General features: G+C 44.8%; 1 protein-coding gene across 1 annotated transcript in view; it reads right to left on the reverse strand.

Annotated features, from left to right (window-relative positions):
* Positions 1-10,144, reverse strand: part of Ctnnbl1 (catenin beta like 1) — a 174,015-nt gene extending 163,871 nt beyond the window's left edge. The window contains exon 1 of the mRNA XM_036184644.1: positions 10,017-10,144. Within this exon, the coding sequence (XP_036040537.1) occupies positions 10,017-10,046 (30 nt within the window). The 5' untranslated portion in view covers positions 10,047-10,144. The remainder of the gene's footprint in view (positions 1-10,016) is intronic.
* Positions 10,145-26,508: the final 16,364 nt, after the last annotated feature.

The following is a 26,508-nucleotide window of genomic DNA, read 5'->3' on the forward strand; positions in this document are numbered from 1 at the left end:
TTTGTTTGGAATGTCAATAATAAAAATCAACAGCTACCATTTACTGGGAACTATACCACCCACACTGCCACATTTACTCCTGTAATTTACAAAATATATTGATGATAGCCAGGCATGGTGGCACATGCCTTTAACCCCAGCACCCAATAAGCAGAGGCAGGGGATCTCTGATTCCAGGACAGCCTGGTCTACATAGTTCCAAGCCAGTCAGGGCTATGTGTTGAGACCTGGGATCTAAAAAAAGAAAAGAAAAAAAAAAAGAAAAAGTTTATAATGGTAGCACGAGGATATTTCTAAGGATGGTGAGCTACAGATAGACACTGTTAGATGATCTCCATTTGAAAGATAAAAACCAAGGCTTACAGAGGTTAATTAACTGGCCCAAGGTCACACAGCTAGCACTCAGCAGGACTGGGGTTCAAATGCAGGCCATCTGACCCACAGTCTGTATTCATCTGCCATGCTAAACATTAAAGATACTTCACAGGCTTCGAAGTCTTTCCTCCCACAGTGCTGACAAGCTATTCTGAACCATCTCATTCTCTGATACAGTCATTTTTACGTGGGAAAACTTCTCTATTGTGTTCAACCTTATACATTCAGGCCTCCAACTGAAACAGTGACACCTACTGAGAGTACAGAAAGATACTGTGTTCCCGAGTTCACCCCCCAAATTAAGACGGCCGTCAACATGACCTACATCAACAGATCTTTCTAAAGTAGGGGGGGCCTGGGTCCATTGCTATATGTCCTCTACACCTGGAGAAGAGCATTCTCTGTCAGCATACAAAAGAAATGGACCCTCATCTACCAAGGCAATAGCACCATATGATCAAAGCAAGCCTACCTAGGAAGACACCAGTGTGGTAAAGCCATGCAAGGCCATAGCTAGGAGGCAGGAATTGGAACAGGAAGGCTAGAAAGAAGGCTCTTGAAGACACGGCCCTCCTCCTCTGGGAGGCCTTCTCTTTCCTGCCAGTGGGAGTGTTTGGCTCAGGATGCCACCACATCCTGCTGACACCTGTGTGGCAGCACTGACACTCAGCACTGGGATCTCAAGCCTTTGGAGCTCCCACTAGCATGCAAACTCCTCAAGCTTTAACTGGGACAGGGCCTCTTCCTACCCAGCCTGTGAGTCAGTCGCTCACACATGCTTATGCTGTATTGGCTACTGAAGGGAGTTGGCTCACAAGATTGCATGGTCCAGAGGGAAAGAATCTTTCATCTCCCAACCCTTTCATCTTTGAGAAAGGGCCCCAAGGCTTCTTTCAAGTCAGCTGAACAGTTGGCAGCCTTGACTAAAATGCAAAGTTGGGCATGGGAGAGCAGAGCAGAAAGCAGAGAATTGTGTGATAGCTGAACATCTGGCCAGAAGCTCAGTAGACACAAGAAATGTCAATCAGGGCTCCTGGGCTGACAGGTAGCTACACATAGAGGAGCTGAAGGAGAAAATGGGTAAGTTCTTCTGAAAGGACAAGAACAGGGTTACAGTCACACTCTAGTAAAAATAAAGATACCAACGTGAGGCCCAAGAAATCACTGGCAGGAGAGGGCATAGGCATTCTTCAACAATGGAGGTTTTTAAAACCAGTACTCTTCTCTAGGCGGTGATGGCACAGCCTTTAATCCCAGCTCTCGGGAGGCAGAGCCAGGTGGGTCTCTGAGTTTGAGGCCAGCCTGTTCTGCAGAACAAGTTCCAGGACAGCAAGGGCTACACAGAGAAATCCTGTCTCAAAAAACCTAAATAAATAAGTAAAATAAAACTAGTACTCTTCAAAATGACACAGGAAAACTAAGAAACTATGACAAGTAAATGAAATGCAGGAGCCCACACAAAACACTGGACTAAAATATGGAACATTAGTGAGAGCTGGCAGTGTCTGAATTAAGTCTGACATTTGAGTCACTAGTACACACACACACACACACACACACACACACACACACACTTTTTTATTTAATTTTTAAAAGGTAAATTAGAGACTGGAGTGAAAGACGGTTGCTTGTCCAGAGGATCTAATTCCCAGCACCCACATAAAGGGTCACAACTGTATGTAATTCTAATCCCAGGGAATCTGATGCCCTCTTCTGGTCACTGGGGGCACTGTAACCACAAGGTGCACAGATCTACATGCATGGAAAACAGCCATATACAAAAATAACTAATTAAAAAAAAAATTAAGAGAAAAACTATTGAGAAGGTGAAGTAGCAAGTTTGCATCAAAGGTGAAAACAAGAGCACACATGCCAGCCGGCAAACAAGGCAGTAGAGCCTAAGCTTCCAAAAAGAAGGCAACCCCACGTACTTAAGGGCAGTGCTGGGTCCTTCAGTCCAGGTCCATGACAGTTCATTTGCATTGACACCTTGACTAGCCTTCCTGGAGGGGCTAGAAAGATGGCTCAGTGCTCGTTCTTCCAGAGGACCTAGGTTGGTTTCCAGCACCCACTTGGCAGTTCACAACCACCTGTAACTCTGGGTTCCAGGCAATCTAATGCCCTCTTCTGGTCTCTGAGGCCACAAAGCATGCCTATAGTGCACAGACATACATGCATGCAAAATACTCATACATACAAAATACAAATAAATAAATCTTTAGAACCAACATGGAAACACACCTCCGGGTATGTCTATGACGGAGTTTCCAGAAAATTTTAATCCAGAGGGAAGATGCACCCAGAATATGAGCAAGACCAGCCCACTGGCTGGGGTCCAGAACTGGGTGAAAAAGAAAATTCAAGCTAAGCCCCAGCATTCATCTCTCCACTTCCTGACTGTGGATGCAATGTGACCAGCCACCTCACATTCCTGCTGCCATGCCTTCCCCACACCACAGTAGAATGACAGCGATGTGCTATGTCTCCCATAGGCTCATGGATCTGAACACTGGATCCCCAGCTGCTTGGGAAGGTTATGAAATCTTCAGAAGGTAGACCCTTGCTGGAGGTGGTGCATCAGTGAGGGTGGGCATTGAGGGTTTATAGACTATCCTCACTTCCCGTTCAATCTCTCTGCTTCCTGTGTGCCTATGTGCACATGAAATGTGATCTTTCTGCTTCCTGACTGTGGGGGCAGCCTCATGCTTCCACTCCCATCCCCCCTTCCCCACGATGAAGGACTCCATCCCTCTGGAACTGTGAGCCCAAATAGGACATTTCTTCCCTAAGTTGCTTTTTGTCAGGGTACTGGATCACAGCAACAGAAGAGTAACAAATTGTATTCCCTAAAACTGTGAGCCCCAAACAAACCTTCCCGCCCGTTGCTCCTTGTCAGGTATTTAATCTCAGCAATAAGAAAATGAATACATATGCCACTCCCGAACAACTATTACTTGGCACTGAGGACGGTCAAGACATGCTGCTAGATGCTGGTTCCATCGCCTGAGTTTACAGGAGGCACAGGAACATACTGGATATTCTGTGAGAAGAATGAGCTGGAGGAAAGACAGATGAGGAAGCTATGGTGGGAAGAAATGAACTTAAGGGGAGAAAAACATCAAGAGATAAAACAAATGAGAACATCAATGAAACTAGCTCTTTACCTGTTATTTATAGGCACCTTGCTAACAAGATTAACTTGGAAATGCACAAAGCTGTCATTCAAAAAGCAGCCTCCTTCAGTGTGATCAGAATAATATTCTCAGGGTTAGAACATAACACGAGCTGCCACAAAGATGAAGGAGGCATTTTGAACACAAGTGTCCAGGCTGCCAATAATGTATCTTACACATACAACAATAACAACAACAACCAACTGAAAAGGCTGAACTACAAACTCCAATTCCTATCTTAGAAGGGAAAAAGCAGGTAACAAGAAATACAAATGACAAACATGTACAAGAAAAATATACTCATTCAAGTAACCTTGAACTAGCATGTTATGCGCCTACTAGATAAATGGCAGAAACATAAATCACAAGTTGTACTCTTGAGTGCACAGTGCTGAATGAGGGAGTGGCCCCACATGAGCACTAGGTACTGTCTCTGGCCATGCCCCGAAACCCCTAAACACCCACTGCACAACTGTGCTCCTAACAGTTGGCAAGTGACTCTTCCCAGCTTCCTCTGTCACCCACAGAACTCCTCCATCAAGGGTTGGGATTCCAACATCACTCTTTTTTCAATGACCAAACCGAACCCACACCCTCCAACCCAGCCCCACTCCAAGGTTATCTGAGTATTCCTTGCACTATGGTCCTGGGGTACTTACAGTCACACAGTGAGGTGTTTAAATGCCCACTTTACTTCTCACATCATCAATTCTTCAGGAACCAGGATCAGGTCTCAGTGATTTCAACACATGCAACCCTTAGCTCAGGAGATAGCACGAAGTAATTATGAATACAAGTGGGAACGGGGAAATGTCACATGAACAAAGAAGCTCCTCACAATATTACCTCCAAGAACAAAACCCTGGATGCTACCTAAATATCTAATTGCAGAGAAATAAGTTAGGGGAAAATGGTCTGTTACTCAAACAAAAAGCCCACATATATTAAAGAGTAACATGAAAGTTATATTAAAAAATAGATGTGTAATTTTAAAAAGAACATGAAACGGTACATACACAATAGTTATAGTCATGCAAAATATGTATGACTGTGGAAACAAAAAATATTCATTAGATTAGGTAATTGTTTTTCTTTCTCCTCAAATTCTTTCATACTGACAGCTTGTTATCATTAAATTTTATTTCAAGAGTAAGAAACTGGAGAGGGGCAAAATTAGAGATTGCTAGAAGCCCCTGCAATCCAAGAAAGTGCTATTACCTGCATATGAAAGGAGGAGTGGGTGTCTGCAACGTCCCCCAAGCCAAGGGTCTCTGACCCCAATCTACCTCAAAGAGATTTCTCTGGTGGTGCAAAGCCAGCCATTCCCACCAAGCCAATCTGAACTAAATGAGAATTCTTTATTGCAAAACTTCAGAGGTAAGAACTTTTTCCAGACATCTGTGGAATGAGTATTAATGAGAGTGCCCTGGAGTTCAGATCTGCACCTAGGCGGCAGAAACTTCTCAGCAGAGCAACTGCTGGGCACACTTCTTGATGAGATGTCTAAGCCTGAAGGCATCAAAAAAGTACATTTCCATATTGGGAACATAACTGGTTTCCTCCTCAAGACTTTTCCACCACCTCCTGTCCACATTGTAATTCTCCTGTCTTCTCAAATGAATTGTTAACATCTGTCAAGGATTATAAGGCATACACTGAGGCGCTCTCCTGCCTATTACTAGAAGAACCAATCTCAGCAGAAAATTGTAATCTTCCCACTGACTTGCCCCAAATATGAAATTTAATAAGCATGCAAAAAATGTTAAAGTTTTAATAAACATTTCTTGTCACTGTAAGATACTTTTTCTTGCTCACCTTAGACCCTGAGTTTTAGGAATGGAAAGAACCAGAAATTGTACAGCCTGACCTCCTTATTTAACAACTGACAAGAAAAATGATGTGCAAAGAGGGAAAGTGACTTGTCCTGAGTCACCCAGATAAGTGCTGATAAAGGCTGGATTAACAGCCAGATCTCCCAGGTCTCCAGCCCCAACTTCTTCCACTACACTAGGCTTTCTTATCCACTGGACTCTCTGGAGCCCTCAGCCTAAAGAATTAGTATCACCGAATTTTAAAGCTACTAGGGACCTCAGAGAGAGTCATACTTAATCCCCTCATTACGCATAGAAGGAAACTGAGGCTCAGAGAGATTAAGTGATTTACTCTCAATTTTGAGTGGCAGAGCTGAGAACTCTGCAAACCAGTGCCCATGAGAAGTAAGGGATGGAATTCTAGACCAGGGTGCCTTCAAGAAAGTCCCTGAGCACCAGCTTTAGCATCACCTGCTATCTGGCTAGAAACACAAAAGTCTCAGAACATGGAATGCTCCAATTAGACAACTTGGCTCCCTTTTGTTCCCACACAGGAGCGACAGTGCTCAGCTGAAGTCGGCTTTGCCACCGAGGACTATGAACAACAATGCTTATGATTTATGCTTTCTTCTACACATGCATAAGACACCAATTGAAAGCTTTCTAACCTAAAACAAAATGGAAAACATGCCTGGGCATTCAGTGCTGGCTCTGCTGCTTACTGGCTATTTGAGTTGACAGACTGGGAACCTGCCTCCCTAGCTTCAGTCTCCCATTCCGTGAAGTAGTCATACCATCTACATTTGGAGGATGTGCTGAGAATTATACCAGACAACATATCTGCAAGCACTTTAGTTCTGCCTCTGGCACACAGACAGACAAGACTGACCGGCACAGTGGTCAGGAGCTCCAGCTACAAAACAGAACAGCCTGAGTCCTGCCTAGCTAGACACCTTCAGTTAGGTCTCAGTTTCCTCCACTATAACATGGGGATTAAAACAGTTCCTCCCATTGAGTGTGATCATGCAAGCCTTTAATCATAGCACTCCGGAGGCAGAGGCAAAAGCAAGCAGCAGGCAGATCTTTGTAAGTTTGAGGGTAGCCTGGTCTACAAGCCAGCCAGTGTTACATAGTAAGTCTCTGTGGGGGGAGGGAGATTTCCACCTGGGCTAGGGATAGAGCTCTGTTGTTGTATGATATTTTGTTTATGTTCTGACAAATAAAGCTTGCCTAGAGATCAGAGGGCAGAGCTAGCTACTAGTTAACCATAGAGGCCAGGCAGCGGTGGCACACACCTTTAATCCCAGCACTTGGAGGCTCACACTTTTAGTCCACAAGGCGGGTGAAGACGATCCTCCCCCACAATTTGGTCTGCGGATTTGCAGAGGTAAGAAGTTTCTAGTGCCTGCTGCTCCTCTTCTCTGCTCTTTCCAACTGTCACCCTCGATATCTGACTCTGGGTTTTTATTGAGACTAATTAGGATTGCGCTTCACTCCGTTGGTAGAGTGCCTGCCAAGCATTTGAGAAACCCTGGTTCTGTCTACAGCATACCATAAACCAGGTGTGGTGGTGCACACCTATAGTCCCAGCATTTGGGAGGTGGGACAGGAGGGTAAGAAATTCAAGGTCATCCCTGACAATATAGTGAATTTGAGGACAGCTTGATCTATATAAGACCCTGACTCAAAAAAAAAAAGAAAGAAAGAAAGAAAGAAAGAAAGAAAGAAAGAAAGAAAGAAAGAAAGGAAAAGAAAAGAAAAGAAAAGAAAAGAAAAGAAAAGAAAAGAAAAGAAACGAAAAGAAAAGAAAAGAAAAGAAAAAAGAAAATTCCTCATAGGGCTATTGTATGCATTTAGTGAGGATGCAGGTAAATAATTATTTCATGTTAGGCTATCACTGTCTTTAAAGCCCTTTCATTTCCACAAGCTCATCTGGTCCTCAAGATTTCCCACAGGAGGATAGGAGTGTTTGATTGATTATAAACTAGACTCCAAGCACCACTGTCTTCACAGATAGGAATGGAGGTAGACCCTGCTAAAAAGGAACAGAGCTTCAAATACATGACCAAAATTCTGTTGACACATTAGCCACTGTCTTGGCTTATCAGTTACCACCTTGGCCTGTGACTTCTGGAACAGAGCAGCAAATACAAGACCAAGATTCTGTTGACACATCAGCCATTGCCTTGGCCTGTCAGTCATCAGCTTGGCCTGTGACTTCAGCTAAGTCTATTAGACCAGAGTTCTTGTTCAAAACAAGTGGGTTGAATGAAGACATCTGTATCGCCTCTCAAAATGCAAAGGCTTTCTCCTGGCCCATAGGAAGTCCTACAAAAGCTGTCATCTACCTACATCTCCAGCTTTATCACCTTCTGGTGTCTGCTCGCTCACCAAGCTCTGGCTCCCTGGCTCTTCTCTCTGCTCACCTAAAGGGCCTGCAGCCTGTGCCCATAGGCCCAGCTCCTGCCTCTACGTTCTGCCCTATCATAAGACTGGCCCTCCTCAACCTCAGAGCACTAATGCTGGTTCATTGGACCCTTCCCTGACCACTCGGTCTATGGAGGCCCTGGAAGGGGTTATTTACAACAGTGCTGTGCAATACAAATAGAATGAAAAGTCACACACACACACACAAAATCTTTACATATAAGTTTTTAAGTTTTGAAGTAGGCACAAAATTTAAGTTTAATAACCTATTCTCCTTAATCCAATACATTAAATGTAATCTACATAAAAATTAGGATACTTCATTTTTTCCATGATAAAGCTTTGAAACCCAGTGCGTCCTTTACACATATGAAAGAGCTTGATGTAGATGAACCACACGTTCCGTGTCCAACAGTCGTATGCCCAGCCGCCCCCAAACCATACTGACATTTCCACTGCAAATTCTGCTACACCCCTTCACACCACTGCCCATTGTTTACTTTCTCAATTATCCTCTGGTGACTCCCCACCACATCTCCCTTTCATACAAAAGTAAAGCCTTGTCTTATTGACGACACATTACATGCTCAGTGGACTCAGTACACAGTAGATGTTCAATAAATAGCTGTAACCAAAGAATGGTCCTTTTCTGACAGTATCACTCCAGATCTAAGTCAATGGACTGGACTAGCCAGCCCATAGCTCCCAAACAAACACTTATCAGAAACTTGCCCACAACCGTTCTTGTTTCATCATTAATTACACTGTCTTTTCTTGTTTTTGGTTCTACAAGACAGGGTTTCTTTCTCTGTGTAGTCTTGGCTATCCTGGAACTCACTGTCTCTAACTCAGAGATCCTCCTACCTCTGCCTCCTGAGTCCTGGGATTAAAGGCATGCACCACCACCTTCCGACTATACTGTCTTAGAAAGAAGACTATTATGGCCTCACATTTCTTGGTTGCTTACAAATTCTTTCTCATTACTGAGTCTCCATCTCTGGGGCCAGTCTTTTATATACTGGCTAAGGAAAATAACCACCAATATTTACTATTTATGTACTGCTTTACTCTACAAAAAACACTGGTCTAACAATTTCTTAACAGCTTCACAGACCATGAGGTAGGTACCATGAGGTATTTTGTCCAAGGTTACAACAATCAGTAATAAAAAAGAGACCGCAAATTCAGGTCTTATTTTGGGGGGGACTAGGGTCTCACTATGTAGCCCTGGCTAGCCTGGAACTCACAGTGATTCCCCTGCCTCTGCCTCCCAACTTTCAGGCACTGAGATTAAAGGTGTGCAGCAGCAGCAGCTCAAGCTCAGCATGTCATTGTCTACTCTTAACTGCAGAGCTATCACTAGTAGCCACACATTTAAAAGTCAACACAAATGGGTATGGTTGGCTTCAATTGTATTTTATTTCATCCATTACCCAAAATAGGATCATTCAGTCAATTTGAACAATGATCAAGGCTCATATAATCAATACAAAATACTACTTTGTTCACACTGTCTTTAAAAAAAATGTGATTTACAATTATAGTACTTCCTAACTCAGACTAATTACAGTTCACAGGTTCCAACACTACTAAGACTACCGAATACCAGCTGGACACAAGAGCCTCGTTAGATAGTCAAGAGAGTAGAAACTTTGGGTTGGGAGCCTGGACATTTGAGTTTCAATTAATTCCAGCTTGTAACTGTTGAGTGACTTCACCTGTTTCACCACAAGTATCCTGAGCAAGGAGGTCAAGACGTCTCTTACCGACCCATCCCACGCTCGGTTTTCCAAACATCTTAACAATTGCGGGAACATGGGCACAGGTTTCTGCGCATTCAAATGACCTTTCACATATATCCATTTTATAGATTTAAATAAATAATAAATAAATGAACAAACTGAGGCTCAGCGACGGAGGACAGACTTATCCAAAGCTACATCGGCAGCTGATGGAGAAACTGAGGCTCAACCCCGAGGGAACTCTCCACAACTGCCTCAAAGAACCGGGCTGCCGGGTGGGAAAGGGAGATCTAAGGGCTCAAGCCTGGAGAAGGAAGGAACAGGAAGGGTCCACGAGGGCTTCGGGGAGTGAAGTGCAAGGACAGGTTAGAACCCCGGGAAGCATGAGAAGTGAGGGCCAGAGACCGAGAGGAAGGGGGATGACGGGACTCCGGCCCTGCGAACTCGGCGGGGATGAGGGACCCTCCGGCCCTGCCAACTTCACCTACCTGGTAACTTAAAAGTTCGCCCACGTCCATGGTTCCAGACCCAATCAGCACAGGGTACCTTGGTTGCCTCCACTCACTCCCGAACCACCGGCCGCTCAGAGGCTTTTCCTGCCACACTGCCGTAAAGCGCCAGGAGAGGGGCCTCAGAACCAATAGAGTAAAAGAGCGCGAGGCCGGCCGGCCCGCCACACTGCCGTAAAAGGAAGTGCGGCCGTAAAGCGAGCCGCGTTTTGACGGCTGCTTCCGCCTGGATCCTGAAGGGGCGGGAAAAGGGGCGGATGCTTAGGGGAAGGAACTTAAAGCTGTGGCAGTTGTAAGTATAGGGCAAATGCTGGGCCGATGGTACCTACCCTTACAAGGCTTCCAGATAAAGAAATATGATAAAGAAATGCCCTGACCCATAAGATAGTCATATGTGGCTACTGGGCGCTTGAAGTGTGGCTAGTCCTAACTGAGATGTTAAGTGTGACTCAAATGCACACTAGATTTTCAAAACGTGCACTAGTTAACTTTTCCTTTCCTTCTTTCTTTCTTTCTTTCTTTCCTTCTTTCTTTCTTTCTTTCTTTCTTTCTTTCTTTCTTTCTTTCTTTCTTTCTTTCTTTCTTTCTTTCCTTCCTTCCTTCTTTCTTTCTCTCTTTCTCTCTTCCTCTCTCTCTCTCTCTCCTTCCTTCCTTCCTTCTTTCTTTCTTCCCTTCTTTTTTAGCTTATTGGGCCAGGAGAGATATATTATGAAATGAATTTGATGTTCTTCTTACTTGTTAAATGTGCTTAGTAGATACACTGAAATTGTATATGTGGATTTTATTTTGGCTTCCCATTATGCTTCCACTGGACAGTGTTGGCTCACATAATGGCACCTGGCCATAGATTGGCTGAGAAACCGTTGATATCATATTTTCCTCTGATCTTCAGTATATTTGTCTACATAAGACCCAATAGCAATTGGATGATCTCTTATCTACCCAAGTGGTATTAAAGGAGTTAATAGGGGTCTGGAGAGATGACTCAGTGGTTAGGAGCATTTACTGCTCTCCAGAGGACCCTAGTTTAGTTCCCAGCACCCACGCTGGACAGCTCATAATTGCCTATAACTCCATTTCTAAAGGATCTGATGCCCTCTTCTGGCCTCCGTGAGCACCCAGAAGCACACATGCATGCACAGACACACACATTCTGTGGAGGAAGAGGATGTGGGGGACAGACAGGAGGTATAGGAGGCCAGGAAGAGAGTGGTTGGTAAGTAACAAATGAAAATTTTGATTAAAAGAAAAAAGAAAAAGCCGGGCGGTGGTAGCACCCACCTTTAATCGCAGCACTTGGAGGCAGAGGCAGGTGGATCTCTGTGAGTTCGAGGCCAGCCAGCCTGGTCTACAAAGCAAGTTCCGGGACAGACAGCCAGGACCGTTACACAGAGGAAACCCTGTCTCAAACAAACAAACAAACAAACAAAACAAAAACACGAAAGAAGGGGAAAAAAAAGGTTCCTGGGAAAGAATTTGCCCATTATTGAAGAGTTAAGGAGTTTGTCTTCTGGGATTACATGAGACTCTATCCTGAAAACCTACATAACTGCCTCCAACTACAGGGAAATTGTTATTCCTCAGGCTGCCAAATCCTCTCCTCACGATCCTCTCTGCTCACAGATCTCAGTCTGTCATTTGTACTGCATGGTTGATGTTTTACTTACTGGCAGCCTCACTAATTGGACTGCAGGCTCTCTGGAAGTTTGGATTCAGTATGTCACCTTCACCTTCATATCCCAAAGCCTGCAATAGAGCATGGTAGAGAAGTTTTCACAATGGAGTTGGTTTGATTTCCGAATGGATTGTATGCTATCTACATTGGGAAGCTGTTGAGATGGTTTAAACAGGGATGTTTTCTGAGTGGGTTTCTGTTTTTAAAGGGCAGCCTGTACAAACTGCTTTTAGCAGAGTTCATTTGCATGTCTTTCCCCTCCCATTCGTACAAGTGTAGACTGTGGCCATGAACAGAACTGTATTCTAGGCTATGCCTTGCTTCAGTCAGCTTCCATTGACAGCCTTGCAAAAACCCAGAGTTCGTTTTCAGACAGTTTTCCAGCAGATTTGCACCAGCCTGGAAATACCCACCCTGGAGTATTTGTGCCACAAAGATCAACCCATGCTACAAATCACAGCTGTCTCTCGTAAGAATGGAAGACCAGAGAGCCAGTTGTTAAACATCTACCAGTACACTCTTAGCTCTCGGGGTAGCGAATGTTCCACCACAGCTCGACTGGCCACATTCCTTCCCATCTCCTTAAATCGCAGTTTCCTCATCTATAACAGGACAAGTAAGTAATTATATAATCAACAAGTAATTAGTATGAACCTACTCAATGCTAGATCCAGCTCATGGCTCTCAGAATGGAGCTCATGCGTGCTTGTGTTGAGGAGAGATGTATGTACATGCCAGTGTGGGTGGACATATGCCATGGCTCACATGGGGAGGTCAGAGGACAAGCTCAGCTTCCACTCTGAGACAGTCTCTTGGTTGTTTGCCTCTGTGTAGACAAGGCTAGCTGCTCCATGTTCTATTGTCTCCACCTCCCATCTCAGCACAGAGCACTAGGATTACAGATGTATGCTGTTGTGCCTGGCTTTACATGGCTTTGGAGATTCAAATTCAGGTCATCATGCTTTCGAGGCAAGTGCTTTACACACTGAGCCATCTCTCCAGCTCCAGCATAGAGCTTCATATAAAACAAGGTCTCTTCCTTCTAGGAACATATATTGTAGTTGCAGGGGAGGATCTCATACAAAATATATTGTCGAGGGCTGACATCCCGGGCATGTGCATTATGCTGCACAGATGTCAGTGAACATTTCCTGGCTCAAAGCTTTTGCCTGCACCAGCGTGATAACCTCAGCACAGCGCTCCTGGAGACCTGAACTGCTTCCATGTGTGCACCTGTCCTTTATATGCCTGCTTAGTCCTCTCCAGGGACCCTCTGCTCCAGTTCTTTATTGTCACCTGCTAAAGCCCTTGAAGGGAGGCTGGCCCCTGTCACCGTCACTATTGCTCTATTGTGTCACCAGGGCACTATTCCCAGGTACTCCAATAACTGCAGGTCCCCGGAGGGGCTGTGGCATCTGCTTGGATCCTGACAACAGCAATGCCATACTGCACCTTGCAGAAGCCTCTGGCTGGCACCTGTTTGGCCTCTGAGGCAGTTCCACTTGACTCCCACATCTCATCTCTTCCCTCATAGCATTTCACCATATGAAGGTCATATGTTATCCCTGAGTCAGACCAGGCACCAGACACTGTCTTGATACCACATTTTACTACCTATCCACAAGTGTCATGCAAAGCCTCTGAGAGTCTTCCCTTTCCTGTAGCTCCCTATTCCTCCTCTCCCTACCTCTTCTCCTTCTCATTACTTTCTTTCTCTTCTTCCTTCTCCTGCAAACCTCCACTTTATTTCATCATGTTATCCAGTAGGCACAGCATTAGGTCATCACACTCTAAGTCCTGAGATCAGGCCCAGATCTCCCAGCCCTACACAGAGAAGGTTCACAGCAGTCTCTGCGAGTAGTGGAGTAAAGATAGCTTTTATTTCTTTTTCTTCCTCTTGCTTTACTTTCTCAATTTCAACCTTGAGCCAGTATTAAATAGCACTAACCAAATAATAAAAAAAAAAAAAAGTTACTCTTACCATCACAGTATTCATAAGTATTCATACTTACAAGCCAGTAACTGGAGCTTTGTCAAGTTGCATGCATCTGTCCCCTTTTGGGTGCCTGTATCTCCCCAACACACAGCTAACCATCCATTTCTCTCCATGATGAGCAGCCATTGTTGGTGTTTTAGGAATAGGTTTTTGTAGTACTTGTTACATTTCATGTGTATATTTATGTTGTACGCTTTTATTTCTACCACCGCAGTGTTACAGAAAGGATTTCAGGTAGCTTACAAAGATACTTGAAGCACAGCCAGGGAGCACAAGTTAAAAAGAAAGCATGAGAGAAAGGGAATGGTGGGGAGGAGAATAAAGGAAAGGCAAATGAAGAAACACAAACGAATGCTTGGTGTCCCGCTGGCATGCTCTGTGAGGCCACGTGTTGGATTTCAGCTACTCACTAGCAAATACTCAATCAGAATTTTTCCCACTAATGCCAACCGGCTCACCTAGTAGTTTTCAAATGAATGTTTCTGTGGATTAGTTTTGGAAACTGATCCTAGCTGTGGAGGACTGGTGGGTGTGGACCAGTTAGTGGGCAGAGAGGCTGGGCAGGTGGTACCACCTTCCTTTGTTTTCTTTCTTTTTCTATTGTTTTAGATTTATTTTATGTACATGAGTGTTTTGCCTAAATGCATGTATGTGCATTGTGTTCATGTGTATTGTTCTCAAAGGTCATAAAACGGCTTCAGATCCCCTAGAACGGGAGTTACAGGTGATTGTGAGCCACCATGTGGGTGCTGGGAAACCACACCCAGGCCCTCTACAAGAGCAACAAATGCTCTTAACTGCTGAGCCCTCTCTCCAGCCCACATTGGAGTCATACTTTCTTTTCTTTCTTTTGGATATTCTGTAGCCTTAGCTGGCCTAGAACTTACTTATATAGACCAAGCTGGTTTTGAACTCATAGGAGTCTGTCCTAATAACTTGCATCTGTCTCCCAAGTACTGGAATTAAAGATGTGTGCTGCCACACCCAGCTATTGTGGGCAGTTTTTATGATAAAACCTAGTACAAGATAGTGTTTGGTTCATAAAAATCATGTTTTTAATCATTTTAGAGTCATTTTGTCAGTGTTCCACTGCGTTCTGCAAGCAGGACAATTTTAGAGTTCTTGATCACCAACTGGGAAGTTGAGAACAGTGCCACCACACAACCTGTGGACAGTGAAGTAGTCTGGTCAGAACACTCACAATACACCAAGCCCAGGGGCAATCACGGTGAAAGAGTTATTGCTCTTATTTTTTTATACTTGTGAGAACTTTGGATGTATAAACAATGAAATATGATCATATTAACCTCCTTAGAGAAAGGCTTCCATTGCATTTGTTTGTTTGCTTGCTTGCTTGTTTATTTGGAAGGACACAGACCATGACGTATGTGGAGGTCAGAGGATAACTTGCAGAAGTCAGTGTTTTCCTTCCTCCACATTAGACCTGGGGATTGACCTCAAGTTATCATCCTCGGCTGCCAGTGTAATTTACCCACTGAGCCGCCTCACTCACATTTTCAATGAACATTTTAAAATATACATCTTCTAGAAACTTACAGTCTAGCGCAGGACAACAGTGCATCTTGATTTCAGGAGGTTGGGGAGGGTTGCCACTGTCCACTGTCCCTGGCAACTTTGTAGTCTTTGAGCTTTTCTTGGGCACTTGGTATAAAGGTTAGAGTCAAGGCTAATAACTGCATTCATGCATACTGAAGTATGTGTCTGAATGCCATGATCCTGTGTCCACCTGCTCTGGAGGCAGATGCTCAGCTCTACCACATTCTGGCTGTGGCAACTTGGGCAAATCACTGCACCTCTCTGAGCCTCTTTTCCACCTATACTGAACAGCTTTGTAAACCCTAGTTCAGGACCCCATACGGATGTGGGAGTTGTGAAAACCTTGGCATCAGTAAAAGTTATTTGAATGCACAATGACCAAAAATCAGTTCCAACGCAAATGCATAACGGATTTCAGATATCTTTGGCAGCATACATCTGTGTTGTGTCATGTGACTGCACTGTAGCCTTGGTTCTGAACACACACACATGTCACTGAAGGCCTGAAACACCTTGGCTCAGATCCAAGACTACTGTGTGTCGTGAAGTGCAGTGCTTGTACTATGCATACCAACTCGTCTGCTTTTCTAAAAAATAAATGTGATGATTTAATTACAGAAAACAACAATTTTTTTATATAGTCTTACCACCATCTCTCATCATACAAGTGTCAAATTAGTTTATCTTTGGCTTATATTGTGTTGGGATGTTTGGTTTTAAAAATTACTATTTGAGTTCCTGACTTGAGTTTCATACAAGGAAATCATTAAATGAATTTTGGCTTGAGACTAGGGCAGAATTTCCAATAATTTCTGAAGTGGTTCTAGACCTTCATCTGCCATTTTGTACTGTGTATTTACATGAGGCAGTGTTCTCAGTTTTGGTGAGTATAAAGTCAAGACGTCTGTCAATCAAGGACATTCCTCTCTTGAAACCCCTCCTACTCGAGAATGCATTCTCGCTATTTTAAGATTTTTTTTACACTTATTAATTTATCCTTAGGGGGAAGAGGGTGCATGCATGTGCCATGGCTCGCACACGGAGGCAAGAGGACAACCTCTGGGAGTTGGTTCTCTCCTTCCAATGTTCAAGTTCCAGAGGTCAAACTCAGTTCATCAGACTTGGGGGCAAGCTCCTTCACTGTGGGGCCATCTTCCTGGCTCTCTTTCTCAGTTGTCCTTAATAAATCTACATTCTTCTAAAATTAAAATCAGCCCTGAATAATATTGAAGATGCACAAAACATCCTGCAGTAGGAAGTACGCAGAAAAGATTTAACTCTATGTAAAAATAAACATGCACATAATCTCATTAGTATGTAAATTTTCTTTCATTTTAATAAGTAGTAAAATTATATGTACACCAAAGAATTGTTAGCAAATAAACTTCTTTATGATTTTTTCATCAGTAAATGTTTGACTTTGAACTTATTTATATACCTATGCACCAGGAGTTGCATAAAAATTTCTCAGGCAAAAGGGGTCACCAGTAGAAAACATTTAAGAAGTCTGGTCTATAGAACCTAGAGAGAAATGCTGGTCCTGAGTAGTCCAATTGCTGCAGTTAATAACAACATTGGTATTCATTTATTTATTTCTGTGTGTGGGTGTACATTGTGTGTATGTTTGTATTGGTGTGTATACACAAGCACAGAAGCTAGTGGTCAGCATCAGTGTCTTCCTTACTTGTTTTTGGAGACAGGGTCTTCCACTGACTCTGGAGCTCAATGTTTCAGCCAGGCTGGCTGACCAATGGCTTTCAGGGGTCTGCTGGTCTCTATGTGCTAGCATCAGTGTCAAGAACGTGTGCTAGGTATCTTAACTTGAGTCCTCATGCTTGTGTGGCTGGCACTTTACCCGCTGAGGCATCTTCCAGCCCCCTTGGATATTTATTTCCTATTCACCACAGTCCCTTGAGGGTTTTAGACAGATGGCCTTCTATTTGCTGACTCAGGCTTCTGTTTCTTTCTACTTTCTGGCTTTGATGTCACCTGAGGACCCAGGACCTTTGCTGCCAGTTGGGAGGGGGAGCAGGGGTCACTGAGAGTTGCCTCACCTGTGTTTCACCCCTGTTCTCATCCCACTTCCATTAATACAGCCTCATGGCTATGCTTACGCACAAGAAAGGTTATGAAATGTGGTCCCTCCACGAGCCACAAAGAATGGGTGGAACTCCATGAGTTCTTAGCCTGAGCTATTCACACTTCCCTACTCAGGACCACAGAAGACTCAGCAAAGTTGATGTGCTTGGCACAGAGTAAGTGCTCAGTCAACGTGGACATATGAGGCCACATGCTATGTTTGTGCAGTAATAGTGTTATTTCTTCAGTAGCTAAACCATGAACTAGGCACTGGGCTTCTGTTTGATCTCTGATCCTTCCAACATCTATACAAAGCCTGGAGATTACCCTCTTTATACAGATGAAGAATCCAAGACCCACAGAGGGTGAGGAACTGGCCCAAGTCCATATAGCTAGGGGGAACTGATTCAAACCTAAGGAAATACAGCTCAACAACCTGTGATCTTCTCACCAAATCATGATCCCATTGGGCACCAAGAACACACACAGGTCTGGACCTCAGGGAGCAGGCTGCTTTGGCGACTCTTCATAAAGAATTATAGGAAAAGAATCGTATACACAAGGTCATACCCTGAAAGGTTATTGGTGACATGGCAGCAGGATACTACTGAGCATAATGCTAAACATACTCCTAATTATTTCCCTCACCTGTCTGCAGTCCCCTGTTCCAGTCCCTCTCCTCCCATCATCCTCTTGCATTTCAGTTCAGTTCTCTCCCTCACTGGAGTCCCTCCTGCAAATCCACGGGCCTCTGCATTTCTCAATTCACCTCTGCACTCTGTGTCCCAGTGGGTCTGAGAAACACCCCCACTGAATCCTTGTCTCTCCATACATTCTTCATTCACCTAACAAAATATGTTGTGCTAAGCCCTAGGGTTGAGTCTGGTGGCAAAAAAAAAAAAAGAGAGAGACAGGAATCAAATACTCATACCAACAAACTTGGAAGAAGAAACCAGATCTCTGAGTATGGACCAAAGGGAATCTGGGTCAGCCTAGGAGGTAGCACCAAGCTACCTGGTGATGTAAAGAATATGTAGGGATTATTTAGGTGGGGGACCAGGAGCAGATGTACAAAGGCTTTGTGTTGAGAGAAATCATCTTTGAAGAGCAAAAAGGAGGCCAGAACTGCTAAAGCCAAGGGTGTGATGGAGAATGGGATGCAGTGAGGAAGTAGAGGTGGGAAGGTGCTGACCCACTAAGGCCCAGGAGAATGGAGACAAATAGTTAGTCTTTATTCCCAAGAACAGAGACAAACCCATCAGAGGGCTTTAAGGTGAGATGCTTATGTCCCTGTATCCTAGCATTTCAATATAAAATTAGGATTCTCATCCCACTAGATAAAGATCTCTGGCAGCCTGGCATGTGAATGCCCAGCCCCTCCTTCCTCAGGCAGGACACTCTGAAGTACAGCCAGACGCTCTCTGGCTCCTGAGGCCTCTGGTGGCTTCAGCCCCAGGTACCCAAAGTATAATCTGCTTACTAAGCCCTTTTCCTGTCTTACCACCTCCCTACTTCCAGGAGTTTCCTGGGATCACCCCCAGACAAACCTTTATCTTATACTTCCTAGAGAAACCCCAAAGAAGCCAGTCTGCAATAAAGACAATGAGCTTGAGAGGGAGCAGGTAGCAAGAAGACCTGCTGTCTAGGTTGGAGAGACCTCCGGGTTGGCAGCACTGGGCAGAGCATCTCATCAGCAGGACTGTGAGATGCAGTGGCTGTGTTGAGAAAGGGAGGGGCCTGTGCTTCTAGCCGCCCTAGCAGGGAGGCAAGGGGAAAGGCCAAGAATACATATGTTAATATTTCTATGCATGTCACAGAACAGCTTGTAGCCAGCAGATTTTCTGGAACTCTCTGCTGTCTTTTCACCCTGCCTTGACACATCAGACTCTAGAAGAGCCCAGCTGCCATGTCCCAGGGAAGCCAGCATTTTCTCCTGTAGGGCAGGATCCAATAACAGTGTTCTCATCCAATAAAGAAGGCTGGCGCACAGGGACAAAATATTGAATTAAAAACAATACCAGAGCCGCTGAGCTCATGCCACCCCTGAACTGCCTGTGCATGCTTTTGCTCTGCAAATTGGTAACGGGAGCCCCAGGGAAATACTGTCCAGGAGAGGAGGGGCAGGAAGGGGGGGGGGGAATCGAAAAGCAGCAAAGTCCTGGCCACAGCTGGCTGAGCCAACAACAAGGAACAGAGCAAGGATTCAGCTTCAGAAACCCAGCCCCAAACTCTGGGCCCTGGCCTTGGCCATGGCTCTATGGGGCTCATTCAGGGTTTACAGCATGAGTCTACCATGCTGATGGATTCTGTGACCTTGGGCGAATCCTCAGAGACCCCAAGCTTCGTTTGTTGTAATTTCAAGGCTTCATTCAGACCAGCACTGTGTTTAGCCATCATTTGATTCTAGTCCCTGGTCCCCTACCAAGGCTCTGAATAGTTAAGTCATCTGCCCAGGATCACACAGCCAGGTACAACTGGATCTCAGACCGAAGTGGTGAAACTTCTGCAGTCTAGATGCTCAGGTCCTCCCAGACTGCCTTGAAACCTATTCTGTTGTGATAGTATGGAGAGGCAATACCTATGGGAGGTGGAAAGGTCATGGGGCTCACACAAATAGGATTAATGCCTGTCTTAGCTTGGGTTCCTGTTGCTGTGATAAAACACCACAATCAAAAGCAACTTGGGGAAAAAAGAGTTTACTTCATCTTACAGCATAAGTCCATGGAAGCAGGAACCTGAAGGTAGAAACTGATGCTGAGGCCATGAGGGAGTGTTGCTTACTGGCTTGCTCTCCATGGCTGGCTCAGCCTGCTTTCTTACAGAACCCAGGTCCACCAGCCCTGGAGTGAAACTGCCAACAGTGAGCTGTGGTCCTTGCATATCTGTTATCAGTTAAGAAAATTCCCTACATACTTGCCTAACAGTCATTCCTGAGAGCTTGTTTAGAGGTTCTAACAGGGGAGCACAGCTCCTTGTATACCCTTGACTGAAGATCAGTCCTCCTCTATTTGGGGAAGGTCATCCTCTTTGACCAAGTGAGCAGCTTCAGGAGGCGTGCACATGGCATGGTGAGGGAGGAAGGGGACACCTCACCTAGCAAGCCAGATCAGCCTTATCAACACTGGTGATCAATGGGGTGACAGATGTCACAGCCAGATCACCCTCACATCCCTAAAGGTCAACCTTATGGTGACATTTTTCCAGTGATGAGTTCCTCTTTTCAGATATGCACAGGTTTGTGTCAAATTGACAAAAACCAACTAGCAGGGCTAGATAAGGTACTGCATACTTTTAATCCCAGCACTTGGGAGGCAGAAGCAGAATTTGGTCTACATAGTGAGTTCCGTGATAGCCAGGACAATAAAGAGAGAACTTGTCTCATAGATAGATAGATAGATAGATAGATAGATAGATAGATAGATAGACAGATAGACAGACAGATAGATAGATACACACCAACCAACACAATGCCTTTATTAAAAAGGCCAAGGGGCCAGAGAGATGGCTCAGGTGCCTGAGATAGTAAGATGTCTGCCACCAAGCCAGATGACATGAGTTGTATCCCTGTTGTAGAATATTTAACTATATAAAGATGTGTTGTATTTGTTTATGTTGGGCAATATTACTTTAATTGTGTAAGGGTGTGTTATTTTTGTTTCTACTGTCCTTGTTAACAATGTAAAGATATTTTACATTTGTTTCGATTTGACTGCCTAAGGCACCTGATTGCCCTCATAAAAAACAGCCAATGGCTAGACAAAGAAAGGGTAGGCGGAGCTGGCAGGCAGAGAGAATAAATAGGGAGGAGAAAGCACAGCTGGGGAGGAGAGAACTGGGAGGAAGAAGGACAGGCTGGGGCGGAAGCCAGGCAGCAGCCAGCCAGTCAGACACAGAGACAGAGGAAAGTAGGACATACAGAAAGAAAGAATGTAACAACCCTGAGGCAAACATAGATAAAGAGAAACAGATCAAAATAAGAGCTAAGATAAGGCTGAGTATTCATAACTAATAAGAAGTCTTCATGTCATGATTTGGGAGCTCATTGGTGGCTTAAAAGAAAAAGTCTGCTACAGATCCCGGGACCCATATAATAGAAGAAGAGAATTGACTCCCAAAAGCTGTTCTCTGACCCCCACAATTATACACATGCCATGTCACATGTGCTTCCCCACATACAGTCACATAAAAATAAAATTAATCAATTAATTAAAAAAGCAGCTTGAGGAGGAAAGAGTTTATTTGGCTTACACTTCCACTGTACTGTTCATCATTAAAGGAAGTCTGGAAAGGAACTCAAACATGGCAGGAACCTGGAGACAGGAGCTGATACAGAGTCCATGGAGGGGTGCTGCTTATTGGCTTGCTCTCCATGGCTTGCCCAGCCTGATTAGACATCTTTAGCCTGTGTGCCAAGTTGACATGAAACTATCCAGCACACTTATTCTGGCTGTTTGTCTGTTTGACAAGGTCTCTGTGTGTAGCCTTAGCTGACTTGAAACTCAATAAGTGGACAAGGTTGAGAGATGTGCCTGCCTCTGCCTCCCAAGTGCTAGGATTAAAGGCTTGGGCCACCATACCCAGCTCAAGGGGGCTTTTTGAAATATCACTCCCAACATCCATCATCCAAACAGGTTTTTTTAAATATATAATTCTGATACTCAATTGTTGATCTTAAATGCAAATTTGGTTTAATTAAGAGGCATCTTGGAGATTACTAAACACTCCTCTAGGTGTCTCTGTAGTTTCCAGAGACAATTAGCTACCTAGGAGGATCCTTTGTGAATGTAGGTGGCACCATCAAATAGGATGGGGGCCCAGATGAAGCAAAAGAGGAAGAAAAAAGACACTTGCTGGTCCTGGCATGCTCGCTGTCTGGATTCATGCAGTGAGCAGCTTGACTCCCCCATACCCTTCTTTCATGATATTGTACCTCATCACAGCCCAGAAATGACTAACTGACCTGGACTGAAACCTTTGGGATTATCGTCAGAATAAATCCTTCCTCCTTTAACGTGCACCCCTCAGATCACAGCAATAAAGATTCTGACTAACACATCAGTCAACATGTCTCTACCCTGATCTGGAGATGAGAGATCAGTTGCGGTTCAGAATGGAGCTGAGGTGGTAAGTACAGTGTGTCTGTTGAGGCAGAAACACACAAGCAAGTGAGATAACACAGGGAGAGTGAGGGAAGGAATGGACAGAGGTGGTACCATGGCTCTGGGCATACCCAGTGTCCTGCTTGAGGTAGGACATGGCATGGCTTCACAAAGCCATCCTCAGGGCAGAGAGGCAAATAGAGAGAGCAGCCGGGGCCCAGGCAGGCTGGATTGGGAAAGTATTGGCCAGGGTCCATTTCTGTCCTTATGGCAGAAATTCAACTGGAATTAATTAAGGCAAAAGAGAGAATATGCTCACTTTAGTGTTTAAGTAATAATGAGAATTCCTGATGGGGGAATGACGGTGGTGCCCTTTGACCTCCGAAAGCAGGTGCAATCAACTCAGAGGTACCAGGGCCACACACTTTCCTTACTCTCACTTGACACTTGGACTCCTCCCACACAGGGAGAGATCTGACTAACCAGCAACCTCTGGATTTAAGTCTCACAGTGTATGGCTTGGAAAGAGATCAGCTCTGCCCCTGGTTTGGAAAATACAGTGAAGAAGTTAGGTGTGTAGCTCAGTTGGTAGAGTGCTTGCCTGAAACGCACAAGGTCCTGAGTTTGATCCCCAGCACTGCATAAAACTGGCTGTGGTGGTGTACACCTGCAATCCCAGCACTCAGGCAGAGGAGTCAGGAAGATCAAGTTCAACATCATCTTCAGCTACATTTTGAACTTGAGGCTAGGTTGGGATACATGAGGCTCTGCCTCCAAGTGAATGAATGAGCAATGGAAAACAGCCAATGGGTTTAGCTTTGGCCAGGGTTCCACCTGTAGCCTAATTAAGTATGGCCAGAGAGATGAAGCCAAGTAACAGCAGGGTTACTCTGTTGGGACCACAGGGGGGAACTGGGGAGGCATGGTTCCCAGAAGTGGGCTCAGAGAGGGATGAAAGCAGCTTCAACATAATAAGTATCTTCGACTACAGGAACTACAGTGCCCAGCACAATTCCAGAGCACCCTTAGAAACACAAAACCACATGGTGAAGAACCAGAGCCAGAGCAAGAAGTACCAAGGAAAGCAGGTGGCCTCCAGCGTGCTTGTCTGCCATCTGCATGGTAGGGAAGACCAGAGAGTGTAGCTGAAGTTTTTCTGTGTCCCAGCCTGCCGGCAGTTGGGACACATCTCTCCCACTCCTGTCCCCCAAGTAAACACACAGAGACTTACATTACTTATAAACTGTATGGCTGTGGCAGGCTTCTTGCAATCTGTTCTTATATCTTAACCCATTTCTATAAATCTATACCTTGCCAAGTGGCTTACCAGTATCTTACATCATGCTTTTCCTTATGATGGCTGGCAGCATCTCCTGACTCAGCCTTCTTCCACTCAGCATTCTCCTCTCTCCTTGCCCCGCCTACACTATCCTTCCTGCCTGGCTACTGGCCAACCAGCGTTTTATTTATCAGTCAATCATAGCAACATATATTCACAGCATACAGGACATCCCACAGCAGGGCAGTGAAGGGACAGTGGCTCCTTCTGTCATTGATGTCCTTCTTCTTAGGTGACACCTCCGACACGCTACCAAGGACTTGGAGATGCAGAGCAACTTAGTTGCTCAAGAGGTTTGTGGTGGTTTGAGTGAGTAATGTCCCCAGTAGGCTCACATAACGGAACACTTGGTGCCCAGTTAGTAGTGCTGTTTGAGGAGATGATGGAATTTTTTGTGGACACGAAGCCTTGCTCGAGGAAGTATGTCACTGGGGGTGGGCTTTGAGAATCTGTGGCCTGGCCCCACTTCCAGCTTGTTCCCTCTGCTTCCTGTATGTGGATGGAAATGTGACCAGTCATCTTCCCATTGCTGCTGCCGTGCCTGCTCTGCTATCTGGACTCGCCCTCTGCAAGGATAAGCCCAAATAAACCCTGTCCTTGTTAAGTTGCCTGTGGCTGTGGGATTTTATTACAGCAACAGAAAAGAAGCTGATACATCATTCAAGCAGCCTTGGTCAAGAGGGAACTCCCTCTGCCATAGGAATGACCACATATCCACACTCTGAGTGCTGTGGTGCCTAGGGTACTGTAGCTGACTCCTCTAGAACCTCCCTACTCCCCCTGACTCAGGCATGTGATGCCAAGACCTCCAACCCTGCCTACCCACCAGTACTATATGCTGGGCTTGGATGCATGGGCCTCAGGTGAGTCCAACTTTAGAGTAGGCAATGGATGTGTGATGGTTAGTTTTAATGATCAATTTGACACAGTCTAGACTCACCTGGGAAGATGGTCTCTGTCGGGGGTCTCTGAAAACACCACAGCCAGCAGAGTGTCATCCACATGAGACAAGAAAGATGTCCAGTTCAACGCAACTTAGTAGCCAGTGTTGGCCCAAACTTCTAGAGTCTGACAGCACATGGTTTATTTTAGGCATATTGAAGCACAGAACAATTTTGGGGAAAAGTTTCCTGAAGATTATTAACTCAATCCTGTGTGTACGACAAAGCTTAAGACGTGATTACATCAAAACTCTTTCCAACGTACATGTGACCTCTTCCATAAGGTGGGTTCTATTGACTGAGAAACAATGCTTATGATTGGGGGGAAGAGTCTGGGGAAGTCAGGTGTGCCCTGGCCCTGCAGATAACATAGGTCACCGGGCTACTTAACCACCTCCATTCCCAGCTTCCTGGTCATAATATCTCTTTCTTTGTAAAAAAAACAACACTGAATGTTTAACATTCCTGTTTCCCCTGGTGTTTCTCTCTGAGCACAGGATCTCCGTGTCCCCCAACAGGTCTCAGAGAGGGATTCTGTAGATGAGGTTGAGTGTGTGTGTGGAGATTGTCTTGATACTGTGTTGATGAATGTAGGGAGACCCAGACTAAAAGTGGGTGGTACCATTCACTGGGTTTGGGTCCTGAGTTGTATAAGAATAAAGAAAGCAAGCCAAGCCATAAGCAGCCAATTATTGATCAAGAAAATGCTCCTACAGACTTGCCTATAGGCCAATTTGATGGAGGCATCTTCTCAAGTGAGGTTCCCTCCTCCTTGGTGATCCTAATATGTGCCAAGATGACAGAAAAAAAAAAAAAAACCAAAAACCCAACAACTAGCTAGCAGAGTGTGCATGACACATGTTACTGTCAATACTTTTTATTTCTTTTAAACCTGTACTAAAACCTCTCCATTCCCCCTGTCCTGGCTTTCCTTCCTGGTGCTTGAGAAACACCCTGACAGCAGGTACTCAGGGGAGGAGTCCGAGGTTACAGTCTATCGTTACAGAGAAATCAGGGCAGGAACTTGGAGCAGAGAGGATGTGCTTTCTCACAACAATCAATCATTAATCTTGTAAGGGCCAGGCCACTGCAGGGTTATATAAAAAAAAGAAAGCTGAGGGATTTGAGAGGTGGCTCCATGGCTAAGAGCACTTGCTGTTCTTCCAGAGAACTTGGGTTTAAGTCCCAGCACCCACATTGTGTCTCATGATCATCTGTAACTCTAGTTACAGGGGATCTAATTTCCTCTTCTGGCCTCTGTGGGCACCAGGCATGCACATGCTGCACAGACATATTTGATAGCAAAACATCCACACACTTAAAATTTAAATTAAAAAAAAATTCTTTAAAGCAAGCCGAGCAAGGCATGGACAAGCCAGTAAACAACTCCAAGATCTTGCCTTAAGCACCTGCCCTATAAACTATAAGATGAAACAAACTCTTTCCTCCCCAAGTGTTTTAGTCACGGTGTTTGTCACAGTGATAGGAAGCAAGCCAGGATGTGTATCATTCTCAGCAGCCCTTCCATTTTGCTGCCAGAGTCCTGTGATGTGTTACCCTCAACTCCAGAAACTCAAATCTCAGACATTAAATGACATGTCCAAGGTCACACATCTAGCAAGTAGCTGAGCTGAGGCTTGGATTGTTCTGTTGGGTTGTATAGCCTGTATCCTATACCTTTGGCTTCCTTAATCCCTTCTACAAGCCTGAGCTATGAAAACAATTGCTTGGTTCAGAATCTATTTTCCTTGTATCGGTTGGAAGGCCTTGGGGCTGCAGAAAGGT

The sequence above is a fragment of the Onychomys torridus genome, chromosome 4 (assembly GCF_903995425.1).
Source record: "Onychomys torridus chromosome 4, mOncTor1.1, whole genome shotgun sequence".
NCBI classification, from domain to species: domain Eukaryota; kingdom Metazoa; phylum Chordata; class Mammalia; order Rodentia; family Cricetidae; genus Onychomys; species Onychomys torridus.